This window comes from Saccoglossus kowalevskii, unplaced genomic scaffold (genome assembly GCF_978046115.1).
Source record: "Saccoglossus kowalevskii unplaced genomic scaffold, keSacKowa6.1 SCAFFOLD_452, whole genome shotgun sequence".
Lineage (NCBI taxonomy): Eukaryota > Metazoa > Hemichordata > Enteropneusta > Harrimaniidae > Saccoglossus > Saccoglossus kowalevskii.
In genome coordinates this window covers 9,511-23,207 of record NW_028188823.1, presented here as the reverse complement: position 1 = coordinate 23,207, position 13,697 = coordinate 9,511, and the positions used below count along the sequence as shown (strand labels likewise).

At 36.8% G+C, this 13,697-nt stretch overlaps 1 protein-coding gene and 1 long non-coding RNA gene across 2 annotated transcripts; both read right to left on the bottom strand.

Moving 5' to 3' along the window:
* Nucleotides 1-7: 7 nt before the first annotated feature.
* Nucleotides 8-13,472, bottom strand: LOC102808268 (uncharacterized; the record flags this gene model as incomplete). Its single annotated transcript, XM_078010341.2, has 3 exons — nt 13,267-13,472; nt 2,679-2,757; nt 8-1,621 (listed from the first exon to the last, which is right to left on the bottom strand). Coding segments are annotated over exons 1-3 (1,806 nt in total), but the record flags the coding sequence as incomplete, so codon positions are not given.
* LOC144354676 (uncharacterized) lies at nt 4,238-9,168 on the bottom strand. Its single transcript, XR_013420992.2, has 2 exons — nt 8,960-9,168; nt 4,238-5,838 (listed from the first exon to the last, which is right to left on the bottom strand). It is a non-coding gene; the product is annotated as an uncharacterized LOC144354676 (long non-coding RNA).
* Nucleotides 13,473-13,697: the final 225 nt, after the last annotated feature.

Below are 13,697 nucleotides of genomic sequence, written 5' to 3'. Positions count from 1 at the left end.
ATTGTGTACTTTGGACGTTAACAAATGGTTTGGAAGCTTTTGGTAATTCTGTTGTCGGCATATTCAAATGATGAACAGGGAGCATTCTTGGATGAAAAGGCTGGTTTCTAACAACATCATCCGCATGTGGCACTCCATTGTACCCCTCCATTGCCTTTACAACTCCGGGCGATGGGTTCTTAGCTAAGGAGGAGTTTGAATGGTTTGGGTGAATCCCTTCAATATCTAAGCCATCAATAGATCTTGGAGAGGAAGAAGATGAAAAGTGCCTCTGTGAAATGTTCTGTTGGCTCATATCCGTTGCATTTTGGTATAAATCATTAGTATCAACATTTAAAGCATCTTTTGTGAAATGCCTCTTTTGGTGAGTTTTTAATGTTGATGACTGCTTAAACTTCTGTCCACATACTTTGCACTGGTATGGGCGCTCCCCACTATGAATACGGAAATGTTCTTTCAAATGGTGTGATAGTGGAAATGCTTTCAGGCAAACTGGACACTGGTGCCTTCTTTCACCAGAACCACTATGTACAAGGCGTTCATGACGTTTGAAATTACTTGGATGACTGAACTCTTTTCCACATTGTTTACATATGTATGGTTTTTCACCTGTATGTGTCTTCATGTGTTCCTTCAACACGGACAGCTGAGTAAATGCTTTCCCACAAATGCCACACTGATAACGTCTCTTTGATTTTGAAGCAATTTTATAATACGGAATCTCGGCAGGTAAGCTTTCATTGGGAGAACTGGTTTCTAAAGCCTCTGTGGAGATGCCACTATCAGAACTAGATGCAGCATCTTGCTGAATATTGATGAATCCTATTTCATCTGTTTGATCTCTTGCTGAAAAATTTATCGGTTCTCTTTGTTCTGTGTTGCTTTCTCTCCTTTGGTTTGTTGCATGATTATAAACATACTCTCTGTATCCTTCTTGTTGTTCGTTTGGGGTAAATGCTTGGCTTCTTTGATTGTCAAATTTGTTTTGCTCACTAATTTCAGCATTGTTTGTTTGTTCCGAGTTTCTATCCAAGCTGTAAACTTCATTTATCATTATACTTTCATGCGATTGTACAATATCAGTATTATCAGACGTTTCTTTATTTTCCATTTTCAGTGCTGTTTCTTTTTTCCTCATCACTTTTTGACGTTCCTCTTCCTCTTGCTCAAGGAGTACTCTTTTTATCATCACCTGCGAAAATTTCTTCCCCAATGAAGCAACACTAATCTTCGGCACAAATGTGCCTGTTTTGTCCATACTGGTATTTTTCTCATCAGTATTGAGATGATTTGTATGTTTATTGTTATTCATTTCATTTTCATTATGCTTGTCAACCATTTCAGGTGTAACTTCAGGATTCGTTGTGCTGTTTGGGATTTCATCAGAAGATATCTCATTCGTGGATGTATACACAGATTTGTCATTTGAATTGGAATTAACTACTGGAGTCTTTAGTAACCCTGTCTCACCCGATACTTCTTTCTCCTGCCCATTTGGCAGGAACTGTCCATTCAGGAATCGTTTGACCTGTTCTTGGTTGCCATAGAACTGTACTCCATCATTTTTGTCTTCAATGTGAAGGAAGATTTGGCATCCAGTTAGAAGTGATAGACCATGGCACTGTAAGACAAAGGAACATTCTCAGGTTGTAATGTTGAATGGTTATCTATAGTCACTGAAATGTAAAGGTCGGGGCTAAGGGTTATTCATCAAAGGAAACTATCACCACCTTCTCACCATTTAGGTGAGGTAAATACCACTAAAGACAAAACGAAAGTAAATATTCGATTATAAATTTGTAGGATTGTAGTGACCATAATCGTACTGTATCTGACCATCATTGTCACTTGTTGCCAATTTTGAACACAAATGCACATTGAATGGCCAGTACATAGCTAATGGCAAGTGCAATCTGAAGGCTTGAATTAACTGAAGTATGTGGACACGTGCCACTGGGTAAGTGATCTACTGTATAATAGTGTATTCATTTGAATCAATAATTATTTATTAAAAGTCACATTTACATGTAAACATAGTAGCATAGTGGTTGTCGCATCAGACTCATGATCGGTAGACCCAAGTTCAAATCCTACCTTAGGCTGAACATCAAAGGGTAACCCCTACCCTGGGTGACGCCAGGATAGCGCATTACAAATTGCCATTTGATAGAGAGATAACCGCACAGCCCTGTTGTTTTATTATAAACTGGTATATTTATTATGATCGATTTACATCCTTCTTAGCCTTTTAAATTTTTTTTTAATTATAACAGAATGGTTATTCAGCGTGTATCCAACTTGAATTGGGCTCAAATTGCCTTAAAGGGCGGTAGTCGTCGGGCCGCGCATGCGTGAGATATATGGGTCTCATATACACAAAAATGGCGTCTTTGATTGTTGAGCAGATGAACGAGTACAAATTGATACGTTACCAAGCTTTAATTAGGTATTTTGTGGCTGATTGGAAGGTGTCAAAGGAGTCTCTGGCAGTAATTAGTGCAAGTCGCGCCCAGGTCAAAACTCATACTTGAGATTTCCATTAGAAAAGCACATTGGATTGTGGGAAAATCAATGTTTATCAACACAGCGCGACGACTGCCACCATTTGAGTTGTATCAGGGTTTTCGAAAAGCAACGCGTAATATTTAAAAAACATCAAATAATTGACAGACACAGACCTTTTGGAAGAGCGCCCTCTTTAGTTCTCTTGTGGCAATTGATTCTTGATCTGATATGTTTATTCTCTCCATTATAGTCCTGTAAAATAACAAATATATAAATTATATTGAATATACATTGTAAACAATTTGTACGTGCCACGTCCTAATTCACGTGCAACAAAACACTTAAATGTGTTGCGAAAACGTGATGTTACTTTGTTGGCAGCCTTGTTTTGCTTAATTTATTTTCACGGAAAATACCCAATCTTTCGATTATATTGATGCACCAAATGAAATATACATGCTGATATCAACAAAAGAATGTTCGTTCCAACAATAAATAATACCTAGCTGATTCAAAGCTATTTATATGTATACAGCCAGTGGATCGTGACAAGGGTCTTAAATCGCTTGTGGATATGGTGAATTGGGATTGGGTGTCACTACAAAACACACAGGAAAACATATTTATTTTATATTTCGTTATCATGTAGTTCTCAATGACGTTCTGGAAAATTAGTCGTAGTCGAACGCCCTCAACGTTTAGAGATACTCACAATAATTATTACACTGGGAAATGTTGTGTATATCTCAGAAAATTCTTGTGTAAATAAATGAATCTGTCACGGTTCTATGTGTAAATATATAAGTGTGTCACGGATCTATGTGTAAATATATAAGTGTGACACAGATCTATGTGTAAATATATAATTTACTTATATATAACACAAGAAAGTGTTATCATCTTTGTTTCAGTTTAGAAGGCCGGCATTGAACACAATAGCGTAACCGTTGATACATTGCTATTTGTGGCGATATTTGCACAGAAAGCTCTGCTTTGTTTTGCTCACATATGTGTACGTGCAGTCTACTGTAGTTTTCTCAAACATATCAACAATGTTTTCAACTTCAAAAGTGTAGTAACAGTCGGCAAATTCACGAATTCTTGAATATAGACCAATTTTAGCTCGCCTACACATTGTCAACGCTAATCATTCAAAAGAAACACAGAAAATAACAGAAGTCACTGCCACAAGAGACTTCGTAGCTATATCAGGACATCTGTTACAATCATGATATAATTGTATGAAAATACAAAATTAGAAATATTGTCATTTGTTTAGTTAAAGGGCGATAGTCGTCGTGCCGCGTCCTGTTCTATATGGGACCCATAGCGACGTATACAACGCGTGTAAAATACATTGTTTATTTACATGAAATTCGAACACGCGCTGCGCGACGACCACCGCGCTTTAAAATTGACAAACAACTATAAGTAGCTACTGGGGCACATTATTCGATATAGTAAAGAAAAATAATTGATTTCACCCCTTTAACAAAATCATAAATATTGTTTACATCAAGCTGGCGCACTGGGTCCGGTAAAACACTAAATCGTTAATACCGGCAATGACCTTGATTATGGTTCAGCAGCCATTGTTGTTTAATATATTCAAAACAAAACATGTCACTACTATGTACTGTGGTTAAAATGTTACATTTTTATTTGCACTTAATTAGCATATATCTATACTCAATATATGAAAAAAAGTAAGAAAAAAATGATGATTTACATATACAATCAGAATGTGTTTTTTTAATTATATTATAATTACATTTACTTTATCAATTTTTAAACTTGAAAATTGGAGTGTTTGCCTACTAAAGGTTTCTTGGGTAAAGATCCACATATCACAGTAACAGAATGGCGACCAGTATGTATAAAGATACTATAACCACCACCCCTCAGCGTACGTTTTTGTATTCACTGTGTGTGTTAGCCTGACGAGGTCGAGTGAGTTGCGCCCTCCGCGGTGTTCCAAAATCAACACACGCCGTTAGTGGGGTCTGATGCGAAATCCAACGACACGTGGCACTTCGCCAAAACAGATGTTCAGACATAATTCATGGGTCACGTATGAATACATTGCATATCTGAGAACGTGTGTGGACAAGAAATTCAGGCGTGGCGCCAGCGTTTGTAACACCGTCGTTTAGGGGTTGTATCTTATACCAAACGCCGTTATCACACCGCTAAGCGCCCTCTATCACCGACTTACTAGTATTCATTTTCATCGTGTATTTGAATTGAATTTGAATTTCTACCGTTAATTTTTTTATAATTACATACAAATAAAATTGCTCTAGCTGCACCGGTGTTGGTCTTACTAGTAACAGTGGCTGATACAGCTTGATGTTATTAGATGTTACCCATGTGAAATTAGGGCGAGGGGCTGGATAAATTAGGCTTTCTGCAAATTTGTTGTTCACAACAATAAAATATGACATTTTTTATCTGATCTGGACTGACACGGCGAACCAGTCTATTTTTCGCACAGGGAGAACACGGCTTTCTTGTACTCATTTTTTATTTTATTTTTAATCTATTTTTTTTTTCATTTTATATATAATACAATTAAATCACAATTTAATTAAATTCAACTTGATTAATTTGCGATTCCATATAGAAATGCAATTAAATCACAATTTAATTAAACTCAACTTGATTAATTTGCGATTCCATATAGAAATGCAATTAAATTACAGTTTAATTAAACTGTGTCTAGTTGTAATAACTTAAACTTAAATTTATTTGTATTCGTAAAATCTCAATTCAAATTCGTAAAACCTCTTTTGCGTAATTGGAAAATTATTAATGAAGTCAAGAAATACGTGCATTGGTATTAGAATTAGGATAAAGAGATGGGTAGGTAAGTACAAATGATTTTGTATTTTATGAAATCAACTGAAGTTTTTATGAATATAAATATGTCATTAGAAATGTTATGTTCTCGCGCATAAATATTGACTATTGTGGCACTCTTTTTTTTTCTCTACATAATTATTAGGGATTGCGAGAACAACTATTGTGAAAGTTTTGGAAATGTGGCACCAACAATCTGTGTCCAACGTATGACCTATGATTGTACTAAGTAAAACACCACGTGACCTGCAATAACAAACAAATATTGCTATAAATAGTAATATTATCAGAATTAATAAATAATGCAATAGTATATGACATTTGGCACAGTAACAACAAGTCTGGTGATTAGGAATATATAGACTAACCTATTTTTTTAAAACAACGTTTCGTTCCGGTTTGTAAGATGTCGGACACAAGCCAGCGCCCTTTAGCGCCCTATAGCGCCCTTTTTAACCCAGCACTTACAAACATCTAAATCAATCAAATACAAACAGACATTTTTAGAACTATTTTTATAAAAAATCCATGTTATTGAATATTTTATAATAAATTAATATTAATCTGCTGAAGTTCTTAATAATTTGTTATTACCAATTTAATAACTACATGTTAAGTTTTCACTGTAACAACATTTAAACTATCATGAGACGTTTTTACCAACCGAGGCTAAATGACTAAAATATATCAATTTTTACGACTCATTTTTTGTGCGAATATAGTTAAGTGACCATAAAATTTTGAAAACGCGGTATTTCGTGAAAGTGTTGTTTTGCCGCGTTCTGATTCTCATTGTTTCGCGTGGTTCTGTACGAGCTTTAGAAAACATCTATCACAAAATATACCGACACTGAGTCAGTGGCGCACAAATTCGATAGATTAAGCCACTATTTTTACTCATGCACACTAGCTACTTCGACCTGATCCGCCATGATGAGCACGGTTGAAAAAAACACAGATAAGAACAATGGCAAAAACACGTACAACCACATGCCGATCACATTCTCGTATATTAAACATGAATACGTTTAATTTTAAATATAAATACGTCACCACGTAAGAGAGTAATTCATATGGGAGGTGGCTAATCATGACTATATTGAATATATGAAGGTCAATATTTCACATGCGGGAAATAATCTGTTAATAAATAAATAAAATAAATAAATTATTGGTGAGAGGGAGTGTGCTAGGCTCCGACATGAAAACATGTTGAGATGCACTGTACTGTTTCGGCATACAAAAATATTGTACTTATTCATCGGATTGTTAAAAAACAAGCAGCCTCACAGCCGATGTTAGCAGTGCACGTTTCAAATAAAGAACTGAAGATATTAGGAAATGAACAAATCTGAGAGGTCTAACTGTGGCACCTATATGTATAGTATCAAAGCAATCACATTTGTGGATTTTAACAAGAAGCAAATTTCACTTTTTCCTAAAAATGAGAAAAATATTCATCATAGATAGAGAATTAAATATATCACCAGGAAATGAACAAATCTGAGAGGTCTATCTGAGGGTACCTACATGTACACATGTATAATTAGAGAATTGAAGATATCATCACGAAATGAACAAATCTGAGAGTGCTCTGTAGTCCCTATTGTGTAATACCAAAGCAATCAGACTTGCGGTTTTTAATAAGAAGTCAAAAAGTTACTAAAAGTAACAAAAATATTCATCAAAATTAGGGAATTGAAGATATGACGAAATGAACAAATCTGAGAGAGGTCTGCCCAAGGTACATATACAAAGCATACAGAATTTTAGTTCTTCAAGAAGTCGAAAAGGTAAAAAGTTGACACGAACTGACGACGACGGACGACGGACGACGACGACGGACGCCGATGGACAATCACTCGTCTGATAAGCTCCTCTCGAAAAGGTCGACAGAGGAGCTAAACAAGCCCATTGATATTCAAGTCTTCGGCTTTTAACACACAGAATTTGAAAACATTTTTTATTTTTTAATTCAGGGTTGATGGCCGCTGGCTTCTTGTTTCCGTGATGACGGCGTGAGTCCAATTCGTGAGTATGATATTAAAATGTGCATTAAAGGAAATACAGAATAATTCTGCCTGGATTACTCAAATAAAAAAATTGTTTGAAGAAAAAAACTTGTCTAAAATAAAAGAAACTTACAAGATCAACAATATTAATCAACTAACCAATGTTGTAAAACAAAGCTAACAAACGAATTCAATTAAAGATGAAATGCATTTCATCTTAGATTGCAATTTCTAAGAAGTAGAGAAAAAAAATGTCTTGAAATATTTTAAAATAAAAATTAATGAGTTGTCCAGAACGGAAAGCTTTGTGAAAAGGAAATAATATGGCTTTATCATATTATTTAAAAAATACAATTTTCTAAAGTTGAGTATGTAACTGTGGTCTGGGAGAACCTTGCTGCTGTTTAATCAATTTTTCAGAGATTTTCTATTTTTATTTTTTTTTTTTTTTTTTTTTTTGAATTTCAGTGTATTTTAATTTTAGTGTGTCTTATTTTATTTGTCTTTTGTAATTATTTTTTTACCTTACTAAACCCACAGATGGTTAAGTTGCGTAATAAAGTCACTATTGTCAATAGCACATATTCCATTACGTCCATAATAATAATACAAATGCCTTTGATCCATACGACCAGTCACTGTACATAATAACACGCAGTCGATATATAAGTACACGTACGTTTAAATCTCAGTGTTCCTTGCAAAAAGCCACCCCCCTAAAATCGGATGGCCGACCCCTTAAGCACAGTAGCATGTTGTTCAGATAAAGCATCGTCACGATCACGTACGGATCAGAAAACGCAAGCATTCATCGCGATAATGATTGTCACAACTAAATCATGCACACGCGTGTATTCTATGTCGGCATCCCTATTACTATTATAATACGAAAGCGTTGAACCTCACTCTCTTGTGTACTCGGATAGGTCAGGGTCAGACAGCACAGTACGGTAAACACGTAGTGTAAAACGCGGCCAACCTTCAATGTAATTTGCATATGACGGCACACATACATATATCAGCAACATTGTCATGAATGTACGTGTGCACACTCTATCGATTGAAGTCGATGTGACCCACAATCACACGGCCATAACTCTCATAACTACGCGCAATTCAAGTTCAATTGTAAACAAAATGAATACAATGTTATTATTGGTCAGATATTATGGCCAGCAAGTGAAATAATCGTCATTCGAACGTGGCTGAGTTATAAAGCCACGTACTAACGTAGTCAGTCCGTTTAGTGATTTAAACAGTTTAGAAATTAATCTTATATTATTTTTAGGATTCTAAATTGAAACCGGTATTTTGAAAGGGAAAATACATCAACGGTCCGTGGAATTTGATTTTAGCCAGACTCACGTTTCAACGACGATTATGCACGTATAGTGAAACTGTCTACGATTATATCGAACACTTCACACTCGGCCCCAAGTGTGACACCATTACCTACAAAATAAATCTAAACCGTTTATGTTGATTACTGATCAAATTGCGTCAAACGGAAAAACCGTACAAAATACGATAATTCCCATCATCCAGTCTACAAGACAACGTGTATACGATAAATATGTACTCACCGTTTAAACGAAGAGAACTCTATTGTGAATCATATCTCTCTGCTTGGTAAACTACAATATAGATCTAGAACACGCCCTCCAGCTTACTGGTTATTTTCTAATATATAAGTAAGCACCGCTGACTTAGAGGGTCGTTCAATGCAAAATATCGCGCCAGTCACGTTTTTTAGTATCAAACGGAAGTCGCAGTGTATTATATTCAGGTAGCGTTCGTTTTAAACATTTATTTTTTTACGGTTGAATAACGAGACATTTAAACATGATAATTATACAAAGAGGTCATCTGGTGTTGTCGAGAAATCGGCATCGATAAAGGGTTTGTAGGTCTACGTTGAAATCAAGATATACTTTACGATAGCTTTCGGTGTTATCGCTGACTAGAACTACGTGGTATGGCAATTGCCACGCAGTGTGCTGCAACGTTGTACCTTACAAGCATGGGAAAGTGAAAGTGTTTATAATCACCAGTGCTGTAATGTTGGCACAATAAGGGGCGGACCAGTAGAGACTTTGGGCAATGATAGAAAAACTGTTCAAAATAGGTTTGTGCTAATTGTGTGTTTTTTCTTCATGAATTTGCTCCAATTTCTGTTTAAATATATTTTTCCTATTATTTAAGCATATTTGTTTCTAATATTGATCTCTGCAAGATTTTTCAATGATCACTTTACTGTGCATCTTTTTTTTTTTTTTTAAATTCTGTCATCGCTCGCCGGGTTCCTCAAGGACTACCCCTAGCTACCGTATTTAGCTTTAGGAGGGGCTAGCATTTAAAACGATGAGGAGTGGTGGCTGGGAGCGTGAGACCAGTGATTTTGTTATCGCTGTGTCCCATCTATGTCTAGCCTGTTGTTGTTTTTTTGTTATTTTTATCGCCACGTTTGACCCATTCCGAGACGGCGTGCTCCGTTCTGTTGGATAGCTGCCAACATTGTGACTGGTTCACGTGCACTTCATTAATTTTTAATCTACGTGTACTTTTAGCGTGGCGGTCACTTAACGACCATGACAAGCATATTTTGCGTTTTTATATATACAGCTAGCGCTCCCCATGAATTGAATAGAATCAAACAAGCGTAATTACAAAAACAGACGACATAAAATGGCGGATTCTGGTTTAAATTGCATCATGTTCTTTACTACAGCTGACTAGGTAGTGTGCTAAAAAGTTTCAGGGAAAATGGGAACATCCGCTGCAGGTTGCGCTGTATACAGTCGAGACCTATTGAGGCTTGCCTTTGCTCATGTAGATTTGAGTGTAAAACGAAGAAACAGCGACCAGTTTAATGTGATAAGAAAGCGTTTACAGTATTCAAATAGACAGAGTGATTCCGACGTTTCATAATAATTGTTTTCCATTAATAATCAATATTACTTTCAAAGTTATTATTATTATTCTTATTATTATTATTATTATTATTATTATTATTATTATTATTATTACATAGTCTGCAAAATAAATGTAAATAAAGGAATGACATTTGACAATCTGTAGTGCTGAAATACTATTACATCACACAGTCTCCTATCAGAGGACGGAGTCAGGTTCACCGTTTATTTTGTATTCATAATGTGATTGTTTTGTAATATTATTAAATATATTCCGTTTAATGTTTACAGCCCTGGGTTTTCAGGGGTGAAGGAATAACTCTGTTGTCTAATTTTTACCTGGTCCTTTATATCTGGCCAGAATAACGGAATACAACAATACGTTTGGCCAGAGCTGACATTACAGCCAATATGTCTTTGTATAGGGATCGATTTCACAAATCCAAGAGTCCGTGTGCTTCAATGTGTGCTTCAGTACATTTGATATATATTCATCAATCCTTGCACAGGATTACATACTCAGGTCCAACAAATATTTACAGGGATACATTTAACAAATCTATCAACCCTTGTACGTCCATGAACACTCGTCAAATCCACCAACCCTTGTACAGGATTACATATCACTGAAGTCCAACAAATGTTGTATAGCGATACATTTAACAAATCCACCGACCCTTGCCCATGAACACTCTCGTCAAACACAGGTCGAAAATTGTCTGGCTACAATAATTGAATTTCAAAAGAATGATTTGTAAGAACATAAAGGAAGAAAAAAATAACATCCCGTGTCCATTAATTACCTGATTCCGATTAAAATGTTCAGTTAATTAGATTGAAATATACGTGACTTGCGTTAATAAAGTGCAGTCCCTTCCAAGATGTCAAAGCATTAAACTGTAAAATAAATGACTAACTTTATAAACTGACTAGAAATTCTGTGTTCTACGGCTGTTAGACGCGGGGAATCGAATCCGTCAGAAAACAAGGTGAACGAAGTTTTTTGGAAAGCACTTTGAGTGAAAATAGTGTAAAATGTATCTTTCCCGGATATATACGTTAACAGGACGTTATTCCTTCCCAGTTTTAGTGTATCACGTGCGCCATTTCACTACAATAACATTACCTTGCGAAACGTAGTCCGTGATAAAATTGTTTGTATTTACGTTTTTACAGAAATCAGACATTAAAAAATAGTTCGGTTATCACGTATACCCCCTCCCCACTTTTTTCAGTTCGGTTTCAAATGTAACCACTGCGGCGGAAACATGACCGTGCGTAGAGAAGTGATTGACCACAGCATTCAAAGCTGCCTGCATTGCCCAATCTCCCAGGCAGAGTTCTATTTCTACGAATATATCTCTGCCACCACGTGACGCCAGGGGGGATTGGCACGAGAGAGCGCCATCCGATCTGAATGGAACGTTTCATACCCTGTCTTTACTTCTAGTATCCTCGTGGCGGACATCCGGGCATTTTCACCGCTTGGCAACCCTCGCGGTGAAAACAAAGGCCAAAAACTCGCAGAAAACGGTACTTTGGGATGGTTGTTGAGACTCCCCTGAACAGTGTAACAAGATTAGCCCTACGTGTATAACATATATAATTTTCACCGGCTCGACCGGCGTTCCACAGCAGCACGCACAGAGCCCATAGAAATGCATGTACAGTGGTGCGCGTCTTTAAATACCAACGTGGAACGTCTTGTGACGTAGCTCCGCCCCGAGGTTACTATTATAAAACCCTATCCAAGCCTATCCCCCTTTACCATAAATCCTGTTGCAAGCGCCCGTGATCTGAGGAGTGTCGGGAGTTTGATCAAAACTTCGAACGTTTCGAATCAATCGATCGTCGGTCACACGTATTTTACGAATTTTATAAATCGTTTTAGTAATCTATTTACTAAATAATGATAATCAAAACTTAGAAATATTGTATAAAATAAACTGGCCCCAAAAAGTCCACAATCAGTTTACGCTGCTAGTTCCTGGTTCGGAAAGCGTTCTACGCGTGATTTTATTGTGTTCAGGAACCTCTATGTCAAGCTAAGTTACGCGGGAAATGTCGAACACCAAACACAGATTTGCTTATCAGTGGCGGCAGCACAGCCCCCCCCCCCCAATCAAGCTGAAACCCTTTGTGTCAGCAAAATTTAGCCTCAAAATGCAGGATATAGCGTTTCAGAGGGTCTAGATTTCAGATGTTTGTTTTTGGAGTAACTCGATGTTTTATGTGACTTTTTCGCCTGCTACATATGAGCATATCATCTTTCCCCGTATTTTAGTGCTTATAACATTTTCCGAATTGTTATCAGTTGGCCGTGTCGACCCTTAAGTACATTGTATTACGCCATAGTGGACGAAACAAAATAGATCACATGTACATTTCTTGGAAGGGGTAGATATGGGCATACGTGGGGTGTAAACAATGTATGAGGTTCGTATTCATAAGAGGAAGAACTACGCACCACGCATTCTCGTGTACGTGTTTGCAACGTAGATATGTGTGGGTAGAGATGAGGCAATGTGACAGATGTGAATACAATTAATAACCTGGCGGTAACTTGTTCTTTTTTTCAATTTAATATATATGAACAAAATATTTAACTAAATTTGTTTTCCAATTTGTTTTTACATTTTTCCAAAATATTAACGTACTAATTGCCTCCGCGTTTCTGTTGTCAGTATCAATCCATCATTATAACGGCTTTGTAGTTATTTTTAAATTATATGAATATTATTGTGATATTCGTAGTCGTGACATTGGACTGGAATAAGAATGCCACGTTGTGTGTTTTTAGGACGTCGGTGCATCCAGCGTTGAAATACAGCAACCATAGGGCACTTTATGTAAGCAGCACGTATCGGCTTTCGTAATGATACCGCACAAAACTCGTTACCAATTAATTATAGTGGTTACAACCTGTGCAAATGTTTTAAGTGATCAATACTATTCACATACGTTGAGAAACCACTCACCTGTGTATAAGGTGCACATTTGGCGCTGAAGATGTACCCGTGTTCTGCGCTGTACTGCGATGTCTGGTATATGCAGAATTGTTTAAAAAGTGGTCCATGTCGATGACGGACATGCAGAGCTGTTTTCAGCCAAACAGATACAGTGACCCATATTTATCCACCCCAATAACGTACATAGGGGTACAGTCGCTGTGGCATTTTGTCCCAAGAGTACGATGATGTGTTGTAATATTACGGTGGTGAAATCAGGCTTATTACTCGCAGTAATTGCAAAGTCTGTCTTAGAATGCGCCTGCCGTAGAGTCATTCACCATTCACCCAGTCCGATCGTCTGAATGCTGTTTCGTGCGGTTCACCCCCGTTGTACATTATAAGGACCCGAACCTGAAGAGGATTTGGGTGAGTAAATCGGTAGACTGTCAATAATAGGA